The following is an 18913-nucleotide window of genomic DNA, read 5'->3' as shown; positions in this document are numbered from 1 at the left end:
GTGGAGGCCCCCCCAGAAGGTTCTGAAGGAAGTGAGGGGATGAGTCTTCCTGGCTGGGTTGAAGATGTAGAGTCAGGAGGCGTCAGATGCTGGCAGATTTTAAGCCAGGAGACTGGACGAGCTCTCCAAGGGGTTGAGTGGATCGAGAGACCCCCGAAGACTGAGCTTGGGGCCACCCCAGCATTAAAGGTGGCCAGGGAGGTGGGTGGAGACCAAGGCAACTCAGGCTCCTAAAAGGCGTCTCCAGTGTGTCAGGTGCTGCCCAGCAACCAAGGAAGAATGAGGACCAAGAGTGACTGGTGGATCTTGTGCCAGGTCACCACTGGTCACGTTGACCAGGGCAGCTCTGGTGGAGGGGTCACGGTCCTCCTGCTTGGAGTGGGTTTCTGAGGCCTGGCGGTAGACTGGATGTGACTTGGCAGTGGATGGGACAGCAGGGCAGAGAGAGCAACACATGGGTCACCAGAGAGAAGGAAGTTGGGAGAGTAGCTGGTGGAGGGCTGTGTCCATCGTCCAGCAGAGGGTTGTGAATCAGGGGCTGAAGAGAGAGGCCAGGACTCCACCCAGCTGAAGCCCCTGGGAGGTTATGAGGAAGGAAGACTGCACTTTAGGGACACATGTTCTTTCCAGGGTCCTGGGGAGAAGAGGGGGAGGAGGAGCCAAAACTGGAAGTTGCTCGGAGTGGGGACATTCAGGGAAGGAGACCAGCAGCTTCCAGTGGGACAGTGCCCAGTGAAGGGGCGGGGCACATTGAGGACAGACATTATTAGAGCCAGGAAACATGCAGATGAAGATAGAGCAGGAGGTGCCCCCAAATAGAGTGAGAAAGAATCAGAAGTGAGGCCGAGACTCAGGGGACAGCATAAGTGCCACTTGTCTGGCACACAGTGTAAGTTTCTTTCTCGTGCAACAAGTCAGAGGCAAGTGGTCCGGACTTGCCAAGCATCTCGGTGCACATGACCAGTGGGGGCCCAGGTTCTGTCTGTGTTGTGGCACTGCCTGCCCCAGACTGTTTGCTCATCAGCATGGTTGAAGCTGGTGGAGGTTCCAACCCAGGGAGGTGAGGAAGCAGAAGTGTGGGCAGCAGCTTTCTTGTTATCACGTGGGAAAGTGGACTCACCTTGCCCACCTACCTTCCCTGTCCTCAACTGTAAACCTTGGCAGAAGACTTCACCCTCTCTGAGCCTCAGCACATGTATTAGCTAGCTATGCCATGTAACAAATGACCACAAATTTAACAGCTTAAAACACACCTACTTATTAGCTCACAGTTATGTAGGTCAGAAGTCCAGGTGGACTCAACTGGGCTCTCCGTTCAGGGTCTCACAAGGCCAAAATCAAGGTGGCAAGGCCACCTTCTCTATAGCTTCTGTAGAAGCTCTGAGGAAAAACTTACTCCAAAGCTCATTTAGATGTTAGCAGAATTCAGTTCCTTGTGGCTGTAGGACTGAGGTCCCTGTTTCATTTCTGGCTTTTAGCCAGAGGTTGCATTTAGCTCCCAGGGATGCATCTAATTCTTTATGTGCTCCAAATCGCTCTAACTTCTTCTGCTGCCAAGAAAATGGTCTGCTTTTAGAGGGAGCACCTGATTAGGTCAGACCCACCCAGATCAGCTTATAGTCAGCAGACTGGGGACTTTAATTACATTTGCAAAGTCCTTTCATAGCAGTCCCTAGACTAGCATTTGATTTAATTTTTTTTTTTTTTTTTGGCTGCGTTGGGTCTTTGTTGCTGCCTGTGGGCTTTCTCTAGTTGCGGCAAGTGGGGGCTACTCTTCGTTGCAGTGTGTGGGCTTCTCATTGTGGCGGCTTCTCTTGTTGCAGAGCATGGGCTCTAGGCACACGGGCTTCAGTAGTTGCAGCACGCGGGCTCAGTAGTTTTGGCACGCAGGTTCTAGGACATGCAAGCTTCAGTAGTCGTAGCACGCAGGCTCAGTAGTTGCGGTTTGCAGGCTCTAGAGCACAGGCTCAGTAGTTGTGGCTTAGTTGCTCCGTGGCATGTGGGATCTTCCCGGACCAGGGACTGAACCAGTGTCCCCTGCATTGGCAGGTGGATTCTTAACCACTGCACCACCAGGGAAGTCCCAAGCATTTGACTGAATAACCAGAATTTTGCTGGGAAAGAAGGGGCAACTTTAGATTTCTGCCTGCCACAGTTCTGTAAAATGGGTCCAACAGTGCGCCTACTCTTGGTACCTAATGCCTTTGTATCCCAGCTGCTGTTTCCCTCTGGGGACCTGTGTTCAGGGGTCTGAAGATAACCCAAGACTTGGGTTCAGTGATTCGCTAGAAGGACTCAGAACTGTTTTACTAACAGTTATGGTTTATTACAGCAAAAGGATACAGATTAAAATCTGCAAAGGAAACAGGCACATGAAGCAAGGTCCGGGAGAGACCAAGAGGGAGCTTCCACTCCCTTCCAGTGGAGTCACATGCACACTGCTTACTTCTCCCAGCAATGATGTGTGACAACATGTATGCAGTATTGCCAGCCACCCAAGCCCGCCTGAACTTTGGTGTCTAGCGTGTTTATTGGGAGTTGGTTGTATAAGCCTGGCTGACCTTAGTTGCTTAGCCTCCAGCCCCTCTATAGGTCACACTGATACCACGTGGCTCAACGGCCCCCACCATAAATCACATTGCTAGGATAAACTATCTGGCCTGGCCCAAGGCCCCCAGGTAAACAAAAACACTCTTATCAGGCAGGACACTCTAAGGACTTAGATATTATCTTCCAGGAGCTGGTCAAGAACCAGTCATTCCTTTGGAATATGCAGGGTTTGGACAACCCAGGCCTGCTGAGTTGTCTTTTACGGCACAGAACCCCTTCTGTGGGACTTCCCCGGTGGCGCAGTGGTTAAAAATCCGCCTGCCAATGCAGGGGACACGGGTTCGAGCCCTGGTCCGGGAAGATCCCACATGCCGCGGAGCAACTAAGCCCGTGCGCCACAACTACTGAGCCTGTGCTCTAGAGCCCGTGCTCCGCAACAAGAGAAGCCACCACAACGAGAAGCCCGTGCACCACAACAAAGAATAGCCCCCGCTCACCACAACTAGAGAAAGCCTGCACGCAGCAATGAAGACCCAACACAGCCAAAAATAAAATAAATATATATATTTTAAAAAAGAACCCCTTCTGTGGGACTCTAGCAAGTTCAGCCTTTAGGACACTCACCAGATTCCCCACATGAGGATTTCAAGGACTCCAGGGATGTGCCTGCCATTTGGCTGTCATTGTCACTCATACCCCGGACCCTACTCAGCTCCCAGAGTGTCATGCCCCCAGCATCTCTGAGCCAGGGACCCCTCCCCGTCCTGTCCCCTCCCAAATTTCCATGGGGCACAGCTCTGGAGTCAAGGAAGTTCAGCCAAGAGCTTGGGGACAACAGTTCTAACAGTGATGACAATCACAGCCATTTCAACAGAATCGCGTCTCACGCCGGCTGAGAGTACAACACACTTTTTTTCAACACTGAATTTGCTTCTAAACACACTGAGTTCCTTTCCAGCAGGCAGGGGGTAACATGGGGGAGTGGATTAACCTCAGTGATTCTTCAGATTCTTCAAAAATTGTGAGGCCCATCTTAGCTGGGAGAGAGAAGGCAGGTCCCTCTGCTTATCTGTCTGTGTCCCTTCTGTGTCTGTCCTTCCTCTTCTCTGTCTGTCTCTCCTTCCCACCCACCCCTCTGTTCTCTCCTCCCAGAAGAATCTCATTCTTGTCTGGGGGAAAATCCTCTGTCTTCATGTTTCTTTTTCTTGTAGACGCTGTGTCTGGATCCCTGAAACCTCCCCCAAGGGGCTTGGGCTGTGTCCCTTCATCCCCCACTGCCCTCCTGTTCCCCACCCCAACCAGAAGGTGATGAGGGCAGAGCCAGCCACCTGCCTGAATGAATGTAAACCCCGTTAACGCATCAAAATCCAAAATCCCCAGCCTCATTGACATACACACACTGCTATATTAAAAATTGATAACCAACAATATAGCACAGGGAACTCTGCTCAATATTCTGTAATAACCTAAATGGGAAAAGAACTTGAAAAAGAATAGATACATGTATATGTATGATTGAATCACTTTGCTGTACATCTGAAACTAACACAACATTGTTAATCAACTACTCCAGGGAATTCTCTGTTGGTCCAGTGGTTAGGACTTGGCGCTCTCACTGCCAGGGCCCCGGGGTTTGATCCCTGGTTGGGGAACTAAGATCCCACAAGCCACTCGGTGCGGCCAAAAAACAAGAAAACTACAATATAAAATAAAAGTTTTTTAAAAAATCCCCAGCCTCAAGCTAACGTTCTGGCTTCTGCTGAGAGCCTGCAGGGAGAGCTTTATAAACACTGCCGTCTGCACGCTAACAACTGTGGACAGCAGTGGAGGGTTGTGTGGAGAAGAGACGAGGCCTCAGCCAGCCAGTGACAGAATCTCCACAGCTGTCCAGCATTCCCTGAGTCCGGGCCAGCCTGGATTCTCCTTCAGGACTCCACGTGGCTGACCAGCCAAAAGGCCACTGTCTCATCCTTTAATACCCTCAAAGACCAGGCTCTGTCTGGAGGTGGGTTCTGCAATGGGCTGGAAGGTTCTGGGGTGGCCTGGTGGGAGCTGAAGGGCTTTGACCTGCCTGCATTATCAGCTCATTGAATGAGAACATCCATGGGGCACCTGCTGTGTGCCTGGCCCTGTCCTTGGCATGTGGGATGTGGCAGTGAAAGACAGATGTACCTCCGGCCCTTGTGGGGCTGCGGGGAAAGAGGCAACAAACAAACAGGCAACGATAAATAAGTAGATATGTCACGTGTTCAAGAGCGAGAAGTGTTATGGAAAAGAAAGAGCAGGGTCAGAGGTTGTGGATCCAGGTCAGGGGTTAAACCCTAAGTCAGGGGTTCTCAGCCAGGCGTAATTCTGCCCCCAGAGGACATTGGCAATGTCTGGAGACAGTTTGGGTCGTCGCAACTGGGAGAGGGCCGGTGCTCACGGTATCTGGTGTGTAGGGGCCAGGGATGCTGCTTGAATGTCTCAGAGTGCACGGGACAGACCCTGCAACAGCGAAGGTTCACCAGAGGTGTGCAGAGTGATGTGGGAGAGGGGAGGACCCTTCGGGCGATAAACTCGGGACACAACTGGTTTGTGGGGGACTGATGCCTGAATACCAGGGAGCCCTCTGTCCCTGGGAACCCCGGTGTTAACAATTCCGTACCTGGAGGAGGAGTAAACCTGAGATGCGGCCTTGAGCAGATCTCGTGACCCCAGGGGAGGGCCACCTTGAAATCCCCTAAGGATTTTCCCTTTATTTAAATGTGAACGACAATCCTGAATGCAAGATTTCCCGGTGAATTAAAGCAGAAAGAGTCTAAGGTGGTTCTCAACTGGAGGCCGTTTTATCCAGCAGGGGACACCTGGGAATGTCTGGGGACAGGCTTCGTTGTCAGGACTGGGGGAGGGGGCGCTACTGGTAACTAGTGGGTGGAGGCCAAGGGTGCTGCTCAACATCCTGCAATGCACAGGACGACCCCACAACCAAGAATGATCGAGCCTCAAGTGTCGACAGTGCTGACAGGGGGAGAAACCTTGACCTTACCTAATTCAGACGCCAAGAGCAGGTATCTTAATCAGCTCAGGCCACCATAACAAAATATCAGAGACTGAGTGCATAAACAACAGAAATTTATTTCCTCACAGTTCTGGAGACTGGATGTCCAAGATCCAGGTGCCCGCAGGTTTGGTTTCTCCTGAGGCCTCTCTCCTCGGCTTGCAGATGGCCGCCTTCTTGCTGTGTCCTCACATGGCCTTCCCTTTGTGCATGTGCATCCCTGGTGTCTATCTCTCTCTTCTTATAAGGACACCAGTCCTATTGAATTAGGGACCACCCTTATGACCTCATGTAACTTTAATTACTTCGTTAAAGGGCCCCATCTCCAAATGCCGTTACACTGGGGGTTAGGGCTTCAACATGAATTGGGGGGGGGGGGTGGTCGGTACACAATTCAGTCCATAACAATAGGTATCTTCCTTTTCTCCACTAGAAACAGGAAATATGTAAGCTGTCAGGAGAAAGTGACTTTTCACAAGAATGTCATGTTCTCTTCTTTCCCTTCCCATGTCTCTGAGAAGGAGCCACAGAGACCCCAGGCACCTCACTTAGCTACAGTGGACAAGAGACTTAGCTATTAATTCCAACTGCTTCCCTAGAGGAAAAAAAAAAAAAAAACTGTCATAGGTTGGTGTCAAGTATGTTGAGAACCCAGCTACACAGATGATTTTCCCAAGGATCTCCCACAACCTCCCAACCTGTGTCCAGGCCCGCCAATCATCCCTACACCCATGCAGGTCGGCCCCAGTGACCACAGTCCCTTGTATCATTAGACCCTGCAACCACCAGCAGCGAAAAGAGACCAGACCATGGACCGTGCCCCCTAGTGGTGAGGTGGTGAACAATAGCAGGAGATGATAAAGAGCAGAGAAATAAAGCAGGAAAAAAGCATAGAAGGGGGGGGCGGCTGTTTTAGGTTGGGAGGCAGCTAGAAGACCTCTTTGATAAAGGGTTTGGGCAGGGACCTGAAGGAGGTGAGGGAGGGAACCACATAGATATTTGTAGAAAGAACCATCCTGGCAGAGGAAACAACCCATGCAAAGACCCTGAGGCAGGACGGTGCTTGGCGTGTTTGCTGAGCAACGAGGAGGCTGGTGTGGCTGGAACAGAGTGAGCAAGGGGGGAAGTAGAGGAGATGAGGGTGGATCGTGCAGGGCCTTGTGGACTTGGGGGATCACCCTGGGTGAGGTGAGAGCCTTGAAGGGCTCTGAGCAGAGGAGGCAGGTGACTGATGCAGGTGTTCGTGGGCGCCCTCTGGTGGCTATGGGAGGACGAGGCGGACCCGGGCAGAGGCAACTGCACTCAGGTGTTCACGGGCGCCCTCTGGTGGCTGTGGGAGGAGCAAGGCGACCTAGGCAGAAGCGATTACACTGGTCCAGGCAGTTCAGCTCCCCACCGCCTCCATATCCTCACTCTGGAACAGGATCTGAGCTTGACTTGCAAAAAAGCCCTTCTGAAGGATTTTTCTCAGAATAAAGGCATCCATCTCCAGAGTCACACGGGGGAAGACGAGTGAAAGCTCCACGGAGTGCCTGGCAGATGTCTGTGCTTTGACCCACATCTGCTGAGAAGGAGAAGCTGGGCAGGGGTTCCAGAGGGAGCTCCGGGCTGGGCCCGGGAAATGGAGGAGTGGGAGAAGGAGGGACAAAGAGGGCAGATGCTGGGCAATGAGAGGTGGGCAGAGAATGGAGGCAAAGGGGGATGTTGAGGCTGTCTGGGCGGTCCAGCTATTCAGCCACAGGCCCCCGTGGATGGTTGTTAAACACCGCAATAGTTCTCTACTGGCTGGCAGCTGGCTCCTGCCCTTCCCCTAGATCTCCTCCCATAATCCAGCAACCACAGGGTTAATATTTGGTCCAGCAGGGAGCCTTCAGGCCCTTGCTCTAGCTCTGTCATCAGTGTCCCTTCCCTACCAGCTGGTAAATGTTTAGAATAGCCTCTGTTTGGGGCTGTGAAACAGGAGTAGAAGCAGGGGCCAAGCTGGTGTATCAGTTAGGATGGATGAGAATGTGCTACTGTAACAAACAGCCCCAAGGTCCTGAACCAACAAAGATTCGCTTCCCACTTCCATTATGTGGGAACTTCCGGGGTCAGCAGGGTCTTCTATTCATCAGTCACTTAGGGACCAGGCCTGAGGGGGCAACCACTGTCCCCAACATTACCAGCCGCTGTGACAGAGGGAATGAGAACTCAGGAGGGTCCTGCACTGGCCATTTAATGCCCAAAGTGGGACCTCACTCTGCTCATACCTCATTGGCAAGAACTCGTCCCATGGCCCTGGTCAACCCCAGGGGCCAGGAAGGGCCACACTCCCATGCACTCGGGCAGGAGGGACCAGGAATTGCTGCCAAAGAACTTAAATGACCACCATGGTTGGAGTGAGGGACCAGGGCTTGGCTCTGTCCAAGGTCAACATTCACAGGAGGGGATACTTGGTTGAGGGAGAACGTCCTCTATCAGGACTGCTCCCTGAGGCTTACCACAGGCTCCCTACAGCAGGCACCGTCCTAATGCTGTACATTAACTACTTTGATCTTCAGACAACGCAGTGAGGCAGGTAGTATTGCCATCATCCCCATTTTGAAGATGGGGAAACGGAGGCACAGCACAGTAGACTAACACCCAGGTCACGCAGCTGGTAAGTGGGAACCAGGTTGGCCCCTCAGGAAGCTGGACTGTCCCCCACATGGTCTTTCAAAGGCCCTGGCCCTGCTGAGGACTAGACTCCTCTGGGTCAGGCCCGTAGGGCACTGGTGACCCGCTGGGAACCAGGACCCCAGAGCCTGGGTCAACAGGAGCCTCTGGCTTTGCGGCTGCCCCAGAGGCCGGCTGATGCCTCTCTGTGCCCACCCACAGGTGGAGCCGACAAACAACAGATGGATGCTGAGCTGCGGAAGGAGATGATGGCCATCTGGCCCAACCTGTCCCAGAAGACGCTGGACCTGCTGGTCACCCCTCACAAGTGTAAGAGCCAGGCCCGGCCTGGCCTTGGGCTCTGTCCCACCAGGACGGAGGGGGAGGCAAAGAGGAGGTCCAGGGACGGCAGGGCTGGTGCACACAGAGGCCCCCACCCACAGTGAGCTCATCCTGTGCCCCCAGCCACGGACCTGACGGTGGGGAAGATCTATGCAGCCATGATGATCATGGAGTACTACCGGCAGAGCAAGGCCAAGAAGCTGCAGGCCATGCGCGAGGAGCAGGTATGGCCCCAGCCCTGAGGGCCCTGCCCTGCTATGTCCATCGCTCTGGGGACATCCAGGCTGGGAGACAGTGGCTTCCTTGTCACCATGAGGACCAACCAGAACAGTGGGATGAGGCCAGGCTCCAAGGCAGGTCACTGAAAAGTAGGACAGTGCCAAGGAGACGTAGCCTGGATTAACTCATCTGCTCCATCAACATTTATTGGGCACCTACTGTGTGCCGGGCATGGTTCTCAGCTCCGGGGGTGCATCTGTGAGCAAAGCAGACCAGAATCCCTGTGGAGCAGACTTTCCAGTTGGGGGAATGCCAACGATGACAGATGATTAAATTACATAGCATTGCAGAAAATGCTAAGTGCCATGGGAAAAATTGGGGGCAGGGGCGGGAATGTGATTTGAAAGGGGTAGTCAGGGGAGGCCTCGCTGAGGAAGTGACATCTGAGGAAAGACTTGAAGGAAGAGGAGAGGGAGCCAAGCAGATACCTAGGGGGAGAGTGTTTCAGGCAGAGGGAACAGCCAGTGCAAAGGCCCTGAGGCAGGACCATGAGTTTGAGTTCGGGGAACAGCAAGGAAGTCGATATGGTGGAACAGAGTGTGCAAGAGGGTCAGTAGCAGGAGACAAGGGTGGGGAGGTGACAGTACAGATTATGCAGGGCCTAGTGGGCCCTTGACTTTTGCTCAGAGTGATGTGGGAGCCATGGGGGCTCCTCAATAGAGGAGGGAAGTGACTTCATGCAGGTGTTCACAGGTGCCCTCTAGTGGCCATGGGGGGTAAGGGCTGGAGCTGGGAGACCTGAGAGGAGGCAACTGCACTGGTCCAGGCCGGAACTGATGAGGCCGGACCAGGATGTCGGCTGTGGAGTGGTAAGAAGTGATCCAGTTATGGATGGATTTGGAAGGAAGAGTCTTGAGGACTAGCTGATGGATCAGACTTGAGTGTGTGTGCGTTTTGGGGTGGGGGGCCATGTCAAGAATGACTCCTGGGATTTCACCCCAGGGGTGGGCTAAGCATACCCTCCATAGCCTCCCCGCTGCAGCCTTGACCAGAGCCTGAGCCTGGGGTGCCCTCCTCCACCTGTCCCCTGTCCCCCTCTACCCTGTGCACACACACTGCTCTCTGCTTCCCCAGAACCGGACACCTCTCATGTTCCAGCGCATGGAGCCCCCATCTCCAACACAGGAGGGGGGGCCCGGCCAGAATGCCCTCCCCTCCACCCAGCTGGACCCAGGAGGAGGCCTGTGAGTGTCCCTCTGGCCAGGAGGCGGGGGAACGGGGGTGCCGGTCGGGTGTGAAAGCCCCTGGAGTGCCCACCACCACCCTGGTCTCTGTGCCCCACACAGGATGGCTCACGAAAGCGGCATGAAGGAAAGCCCATCCTGGGTGACCCAGCGGGCCCAGGAGATGTTCCAGAAGACGGGCACGTGGAGCCCAGAGCGAGGACCCCCCACGGACATGCCCAATAGCCAGCCCAACTCTCAGGTGCCTCCATAACCCCCCACGCCCCCCATGGCTCCCAGGCCCGGGCAGGACAAGAAGGAGGGGTCTGGGCCCCCCACCTGCAGCTCCACACACACCGGGCCACCCCCGGGGTCCACGTGTCAGGCCCTGGGGCTCACCCGGCCTCGCCATCTGCCCCGCAGTCTGTGGAGATGCGAGAGATGGGCAGAGACGGCTACTCGGACAGTGAGCACTACCTCCCCATGGAGGGCCAGGCCCGGGCCGCCTCCATGCCCCGCCTCCCCGCCGAGAACCAGGTGAGGGCTTTCACCCACCACCCTGGGGGCTGGACTTGGCCTCTGGAGTCTCTGCTTCCCCACGGAGCCCAGGGACCCGGGGCTGGGCGGGCCTCCTGCACCCTCGGCAGCAGTGTGCAGGCCCCACTGCCCCTACAGGCCACACCTGGAGCCCCTGGAGGCCCTGGTCCTCTCAGCTCCTCCTTGACGGAGGGCTGAGAGGGGGCGAGGTTCCCCTGGGGCAGGGTACCGTGGGCACCGCCAAGTGGTTTGTCTCTGCCCCGTTTGGGGGTACTTGAGGCAGGAGGATGTGGAGGTTGCAGAGGGGGTATGGGAGGTGATGTGTCTGGCCCAGGTGAGAGCTGCAATCAAGAATATACACTCATGCACACACACACGTGCACACGCGCTCTCACGTACACGGATGCGTGTGCTCATATACATTCACGCTCTGGGGAACTTGGCAGGTCCTAGGACCTGGTAGCGGAGTCTGGGGTGGGCCTGGGGGCAGCTGGGGTTCGTCTCTCTGTCTGGTCTCTGTGGGGGCCGCTGGGGAGGAACAGGTGTGTGTGCCTGACGTGTGCCTGTGTGTGGCTGCTTTACCCAGCTGCAGGGCTCGGGTGGGCGGGTGGTTGGAGGGGGGGGTCCCACTGCCCCAGGCCCACGGGGACAGAGGGGCCAGAGCCAGAAGCATGGCTGGCTGCCCACCCAGCCTGAGAGGCGGGGCGGCATGTCTGACTGTGGCGGGCTGCCCGTGTGCTGTGCCGTGACATCTGCACGGGGTGGGAGGCTGTGCTGTGCCTGGCTGGGCCAGGGTCACCCAGGGGCCTGGCCTCTGGCTGCTGGGAACTTGGGCGGGAGGCACCCAGCCTGCATGTGGCTACCCAGCCCCATCCTGACGGGCCCCCACCGCCCCCCCACCCACCAGGACTGAGCTGCTGGGCCCCAGGAGACGGGTGGGACAAGCTAGCCGACGGCCACCCCTCCCCAAAGCTTTGAGTGTCCGCAGAGCCAAGGCTGGGGCGCATTGCATGAGGCAAAGCTCAGGGCCAGGGCCCTGCAGCCACGCCGTCCCATCTGTCGGTCTCGTGCCTTTGCCATCTGTCTGTGGTGTCTCCTGTCTGTCTCCTCTGTGCTCATGGGAGGACTGCCGGCTGGGCCTGGGGTCGCCCACACACCACCGGGGACTTTAACCTCTCACTCCCTCCCCCTTCTCCTCCCCCTCAGGTTCCTCTCCCCGACCCTGGCATCTATTCCATCTACCACCTCTCCACTCTCCCTCTCAGCTTTTATATTTATTTCCTTCTTTCTGTTTTTTCTGTGTGCACCATCCCGTGGGGCTGTGACAGAGGAGAAGGGGCCGGCCACGTGGGAATAACCTCAGTGTATGTACCGCGCCCGCCCGCCGCCCAGCTGGGCTCCGGCCCCCTCTTCCCGCCCACCCCCCCTCGTGGGAGTCCTGTCATCTCTCCCTGTCCTCGGACCCCACCCTTTCTTTGCAGACTGCACCCCCTCCCCCTTCCCCCCCTGTGGAGCCCCATCCTCATGTGTTGTGTTCTCTGTGTGCCCCACGTGTGCCCTGGAGGAGTGACCCTGCCCCGCCCCCCTCCTCCCTCCCCCCTCACCACCCCCTTCTCTTCAGAGCCCGCAAGCCAGGGGGTCCATCGTTCCAAGAAGTCTGACCTGCAGCCCTGCCTGGCCCACTCTTTCTCAGGGGCTCTTTCCCCTACCACCACCCCTGAACCTCTGGTTCCGCAGCCCTGTGTTCCTTAAAACTCCTTCCTCGGGCAGTACCGCTGCCCCCTTAGCTGGGCCGGGCCCTGGGCAACGTCTGCCCTGTCTTCCTCCTCTCCTCTCCCAGCCACAGAGAACGCAGCTGGACCCAGTGGGTGCAGCACATGCAGGCCCCCAGGCTGCAGGCCAAGGATGAGGAGAGCAGATCCCTCGGGGCCTCAAATGCCAGGGCAGCCCCTCAAGGGCTCCTTACGGAAGCCAGACTCAGGTGGTCAGAGAAGTCCAGGCCCAGTTGGCCAAGGAGGACAGTGAGCTGGGTGCCTGGCCCTGGGCCTGGAGGCCCGACAGCGAGGAGAGGCAGAGGCTCCTCACCCGCCCTGGCGAGCAGGCAGGGCGAGTGCCGGCCTGCCTGTCCCAGCAGGAGGTGGATAGAATGGGGCCTCCTGGCCAGAACCCAGCATGAGCCTGGGGGGTGACAGAGGAGTCTTGGAGCTCTGGTTGATCAGGACCTGAGGCCCATGGCCCCCCTCCGGCCCAGGATCCCGCCCCTGGACGGTCACACCGCAGTCACTGATGGCCGATGGGGCAGGACAGACCGGGACTGCTTGGTGCCAGACGCTGACCCCGGTCTGCCGGCCTGTCCCCCCCAGACCATCTCAGACACCAGCCCCATGAAGCGCTCGGCCTCCGTGCTGGGCCCCAAGGCCCGGCGCCTGGACGACTACTCCCTGGAGAGGGTGCCACCCGAAGAGAACCAGCGGCACCACCCGCGGCGCAGAGAGCGCAGCCACCGCGCCTCTGAGCGCTCCCTGGGCCGCTACACGGACGTGGACACAGGTGGGTCGCCCTGCGGGGCCCAGGGACCGGAGGCTGTATGAGGGGACAGAGGAGGGGAGATAGGACAGAAGGCAGAGTGGGGTAGACACTGAAGGAGAAAGACAGAAAGGCCTGGACAAGACCAAAGGGACCAAGCTGTGACAGCTGCTGCTCAGAACCTGGGGACCGACCCCCCTCCCAACACCCACCAGGCCATCCTTGGTCCAGGGTGGTCCAGGGGAAGGTGCCCCTCTCTAGGGCCCACAGACCCCCTTGGTGGCCTCCCATGTGCACAGACCATGCCACCCCTCCCTCACAGCCATCTGTCTATTTGTCTGACCCCGTCTGGCCCAGGCTTGGGGACAGACCTGAGCATGACCACCCAGTCTGGGGACCTGCCATCAAAGGACCGAGACCAGGAGCGGGGCCGACCCAAGGACCGGAAGCATCGGCAGCACCATCACCACCACCACCACCACCACCCCCCGCCCCCAGACAAGGAGCGCTACGCCCAGGAGCGGCCTGACCACGGCCGGACCCGGGCCCGGGACCAGCGCTGGTCCCGCTCACCCAGTGAGGGCCGAGAGCACATGGCACACCGGCAGGTGGGTGTGGCAGGAGGTACCCCTGAGCCGAGCCCCTGGGGCCCGGGAGAGGAGGGGGCCTACACCCCACAGCCACTCTGGGCAGGGTCCCCCACTGCTGCTGTGACCTCTGACCCTGTCCACCATGGAGTGGGCTCCCCAAGCCAGGGGGTTGGGCTCGGGCAGGGGTGAACACTGTCCCCTGCCACTCTGGCTCCCCACTCTGCACCCCAGCCTCCCTGCCCGCCTGCCACCCGCTCCCTGCCCGCAGCTGCTTCCTCTTTGGTTGTGGATCACGTTTTGAGTTTCTGGCCAGCGTAGTCTTTACAACTCATGGCCACGCTGGCTGCCCCGCTGCCTTTTGCTTTCGTTTAACCCGGCTTCCGTTTTTTTTTTTTTGTTTCGATTATGATTTCTGTCCTCTGGACGCCTGTGAGTAATTTTTTAAACTTCTGCTATTTTAACCCCCAAACTTACAAAACTCCATTTCTCATTTCTCTTTTCACTTTGTTGTGTTGGTTTTCGACTTCCCCCTCCCTCCTTGTCTCTCCCACTCCCCCTCCTCCTCCTCCTCCTCCTCCTCTTCCTCTTCCTGCCCTCATCCTCCCTGTGGCTGTTGCTTTTCTCCTTTTTTTTCCATTCGAATGTCCTGTGTCCCCCTCTCCTCCTCCTCCTCCCGGTCCCTCTCCTGTCCTTTGGTTTTCCTTCGGTCCTCACCCTCCCGTCCTCTGTGTCTCCTTCCATCTCCTGGTTGATTTTGGTGTATCTTTTTTTTTGATTTCCTTTGTTTCAATTTTCGTGTAGGGCAGTAGTTCCGTAAGTGGAAGCCCAGCCCCCTCAACATCTGGTACCAGCACTCCGCGGCGGGGACGCCGCCAGCTCCCCCAGACCCCTTCCACCCCCCGGCCACACGTGTCCTATTCCCCCGTGATCCGTAAGGCCGGCGGCTCGGGTCCCCCGCAGCAGCAGCAGCAGCAGCAGCCGGCGGTGCGGCCAGGCCGGGCGGCCCCCAGCGGCCCGCGGAGGTACCCGGGCCCCGCGGCCGAGCCCCTGGCCGGGGAGCGGCCGCCCACGGGGGGCCACGGCAGCAGCCGCTCGCCCACGATGGAGCGGCGGGTCCCAGGCATGGCCAGGAGCGAGTCCCCCAGGGCGTGTCGCCACGGCGGGGCGCGGTGGCCGGCGTCCGGCGCGCACGCGGCCGAGGGGCCCCCGGTCCCCCGGCACCACGGTTACTACCGGGGCTCCGACTACGACGAGCCCGACGGCCTGGGCGGCGGCGGCGGCGGCGGCGGGGAGGAGCCCCGGGCCGCCGCCTACGACGCGCCGCCCCCCGCGCGCCACGCGTGCTCGCCCAGGACTCCCCGGGCCGCTGGCCCGGCCTGCGCCTCGCCTTCCAGGCACGGCCGGCGACTCCCCAACGGCTACTACCCGGCCCACGGACTGGCCAGGCCCCGCGGGCCGGGCTCCCGGAAAGGCCTGCACGAAACCTACAGCGAGACCGACGACGACGACTGGTGCTAAGCCCGGGCGAGGTGGCACCCGCGCCCGCCCGGCCCCCTCCCACGCACCCCACGCACACGCCCCCCCGGGGAGGAGCCGCACCGGCCGCGGGGCCACCTCGCTGCCACCTGCCCAGCACACGGGGGAGGCCCGGGAGGGCCCAGGAGAGGACCAGCTGGACGGCCCCGGCCTCTGGAGGGAGTCCCCAGGGCCGGGACACACCAGGGTGTCCCGCAAAGACCCTCAGCCGGACAAGCCGCTCCTGGGCAGCTACTGCGCCCCCCACCCAGCCCCGACCCCCCACGACGGGGTCCCTCGGGGGCAGACAAACCATACAGCCAAGGGATTCGAATTAACTCAGCCATTTTTGGAGAACCTTGGGGAAAATGGAAATTTCAAAAAAAAAAAAAAAAACATTTTTAAAAGAAAAACGGGGAGAAAAAAATTGCTTCTATTGATGAGTTTTATCATCTCAACTGAATCTTTCCTTTCCCTGGTGAACGCGAGCTGGTGGCCCGTGTGTGGCGAGAAGCCGGAAGCGAAGAGGAAACCCAGCGTCCCACACAGACCTCCACCAGACACACTCATACCCCACACACGTTCTCAGACACACACAGGAGTGCTTGCTGGTTATATCAAACCCTACTATAACTGCCTGCAGAAATCAATTTAAAAAAATAAACAATTTTAAAAGGACAAAAAATTAATGATTGAGAAAAGAAGCATTTTTTTCTGACATTTGGTCCTGCTTGAAATAACAAAAGAAAAAAGAAAAAAAAAAAAAACACCACCGATTTCCTTTGCTTCTTTTTTCCTTTTTCCTACCTTGTTTGAAAACTGTGGGCTTGGGACTGTGAATTATTGCATGACATTCAAAAAGAAAAAAAAATAATAAAAAAAAGTTGAATCAAAGGGCTTCTGGATTGGAATGGTCTTTATATCCTCTGCAAAGTACTCCCCAGGTCTCTTTGGGGAAACCATGGAAGGAGGCGCTTTGAAAGTGGCTAAGGATGAGAAAGCTGTAGCTCTCCAGCCAGCACTCCTTGCAAGAAAGTTAAAGCCAAAGACACTGACCAGCCCATGCCTCTACCCGCAGCCCTCCGGGGGTTCCACAGTCTGCCTGCTGCTGCCTCTGCAGGCCAGGTTGTACCTAAAGCAACCATCCTGGATGATAAACCTTCCTGGATGACCATCCTACACGATCTGGCAAGTGAGGCCCCAGGGAGTATGTGTGAGACCCAACATATTAGCAAAACTCCTATCGGAAGCACCCTGGAGGAGGTACCTGGAAACCCAGCTCAGACACCCTGTGCCCAGAGAGTTTTCCCCCAGTGGGAGGTGAGCCCTTCCTGAGGCCTCTGGCACTCCCACCCCACCTACCTGCACCCAAGAAGCTGCTTCTGATGGGCTCCACCCCAAGCTGTATCCCATTTCACAGACTTTCTTGAGATGCCCCTAAGTTACCCGCAGTCACTGGGGAATCCTAGAGATCAGAGTTCAGAGCAGCCCATAGGTGGCAGAAGATGGTCATGGCCAGTTCAAGGTGAAGGCAGCATATCAGAGGTACAGGTGGGGATGGGCTTCTTACGAGGGGATTGACAGTCTGCCCTCCCTCCACCTTCAGCCCCACCCAACATGTCTTTCCATCGGGCCATAATGCACCTGCTGGGACAGTCCCACTCCAGGCTTCCAGAACCTGGCCCCAAAGATGAAGGTGGTAGAGGACCCCACCCCCACCCCGCTGCCCCCACCCCCAGGGCCTCACCTCCCTGCCTATTCTGTGAATGCTTCTGTGAATATAGTCGATAGCCACAGAACTGTAGTTAGTAAAATTAGGAGGTCAGAGAGCTGTGTTGATTCAGGTGAGCAAAAGGCCAGTTATACCCCGTGTTCAAGTTGAGGTGAAAGGCCTTTCTTTGGTCTGAAAAGGCAGCTCCCGCCTCTCCCAAGAAAGGGCTTCAGAGAATCCCGGAAAACCTGCAGATAAGGAGAGAGGGATCGTTTTCAAGGAACATTGGGGTACCAGAAGAAGGGGTACCAAGCCCCTGGCTGTGTGACCTTAAGAAAATGACTTAACCCCTCTGTGCCTCTCTTTTTCCCATCTGTAAGCGGGAACTAGTAATAGAACTGTTTGTGACGATTAAATGCATTATTCTACATCAGTCATCAGCAAACTTTTTATTTTGAAGGAACAGAGAGTAAATATTTTCAACTTTGTTGCCCAAATGGCTTCTGTCTCAACTCTTCAACTCTGACGTTGCACCAGGAAAGCAGCCTTATGTTAACGAGTGGGTGTGGCTGTGTTCCAATAAAACTTTATTTATAAAAACAGGCATAGGGCTGGATTGGACCACTCTTCTACATCAGCAGTTCTCAAATGTTTCGGTCTCAGCACCCCTTTCTTTTCTTCTTCTTTTTTTTTTTTTTCTTTTTCTTTTTTTGGCTGCGTTCTTCATTGCTGCGTGTGGGCTTTCTCTAGTTGCTGCAAGCGGGGGCTACTCTTTGTTGGGGTGCACGGGCTTCTCATTGCGGTGGCTTCTCTTGTTGTGGAGCACGGGGCCCTAGAGCGCGCGGGTTTCAGTAGTTGCGGTGAACGGGCTTAGTTGCTCCGCGGCATGTGGGATCTTCCCAGAGCAAGGATCGAACCCATGTCCCCTGCATTGGCAGGCAGATCCTTAAGCACTGTGCCACCAGGAAAGTCCAGCACCCCTTTCCATTCTTCAAAAAATATATTGAGGATCCCAAAGCGCATCTGTTTATATGGGTTATAGCTACCAATATTTGCCATTTAGAAATTAAAACTGAGACTTTTTTAAACTATTTATTACCTTCTTTTTTTTACATCTTTATTGGAGTATAATTGCTTTACAATGTTGTGTTAGTTTCTGCTGTACAACAAAGTGAATCAGCTATATGTATACATATATCCCCATATCCCCTCCCTCCTGAGCCTCCCTCCCACCCTCCCTATCTCACCCCCTTAGGTCGTCACAAAACATCGAGCTGATCTCCCTGTGCTATGCTGCTGCTTCCCACTAGCAATCCATTTTACATTTGGTAGTGTATATATGTCAATGCAACTCTCTCACTTCGTCCCAGCTTCCCCTTCCCCCCAGTATCCTCAAGTCCGTTCTCTACATCTGCATCTTTATTCCTGCCCTACCACTAGGTTCATCAGTACCGTTTTTTTTAGATTCCATATGTATGCGTCAACATATGATATTTGTTTTTCTCTTTCTGACTTACTTCACTCTGTATGACAGACTCTAGTTCCATCCACCTCATTACAAATAACTCAATTTCATTCCTTTTTATGGCTGAGTAATAGTCCATTGTATATATGTGCCACATCTTCTTTATTCATTCATCTTATTTATTAGCTTTTAAATTACAGTCAACAATAAACCTACTAATGATAACGAATAACATTTTTAATGAAAAATAATCACATTCAAAACAAAAACATTCCATAAAAAGAGAGGCATTGTTTTACATGTTTGCCTCGCATTAATGTCGGCTGAACAGAAAGCAGCTGGATTCTCATATCTGATTCTGCACTCCACCTGTTGCAATAGCCAGTCTCCCCTGGAAACTCCACCATACACATGTGAGAGAATGAAAGTGATAGAGGCAAAGGACATCTTAATATTATAAAAATAGTTCATGGGAATTCCCTGGCAGTCCGCTGATTAGGACTCCACACTTCCACTGCAGGGGGCATGTGTTTGATCCCTGGTCGGGGAACTAAGATCCCG

General features: G+C 55.8%; 1 protein-coding gene across 3 annotated transcripts in view; it reads left to right on the top strand.

Annotated features, from left to right (window-relative positions):
• Positions 1-15850, top strand: part of CACNA1A (calcium voltage-gated channel subunit alpha1 A) — a 235705-nt gene extending 219855 nt beyond the window's left edge. For all 3 annotated transcript variants that reach the window (XM_061188732.1, XM_061188733.1, XM_061188734.1), the window contains 9 exons: positions 8447-8554; positions 8690-8790; positions 9920-10029; positions 10132-10270; positions 10432-10545; positions 11874-11909; positions 12909-13095; positions 13429-13679; positions 14463-15850. In XM_061188732.1, coding sequence (XP_061044715.1) covers positions 8447-8554; positions 8690-8790; positions 9920-10029; positions 10132-10270; positions 10432-10545; positions 11874-11909; positions 12909-13095; positions 13429-13679; positions 14463-15179 — 1763 coding nt within the window. In that variant the 3' untranslated portion in view covers positions 15180-15850. The remainder of the gene's footprint in view (positions 1-8446; positions 8555-8689; positions 8791-9919; positions 10030-10131; positions 10271-10431; positions 10546-11873; positions 11910-12908; positions 13096-13428; positions 13680-14462) is intronic.
• The last annotated feature ends 3063 nt before the right edge of the window (positions 15851-18913 follow it).

Source organism: Eubalaena glacialis, chromosome 4 (assembly GCF_028564815.1).
Source record: "Eubalaena glacialis isolate mEubGla1 chromosome 4, mEubGla1.1.hap2.+ XY, whole genome shotgun sequence".
In the NCBI taxonomy this organism is placed as follows: Eukaryota; Metazoa; Chordata; class Mammalia; order Artiodactyla; family Balaenidae; genus Eubalaena; species Eubalaena glacialis.
The sequence above is the reverse complement of the archived record's forward strand: the minus strand, read 5'-3'. Positions and strand labels throughout refer to the sequence as shown.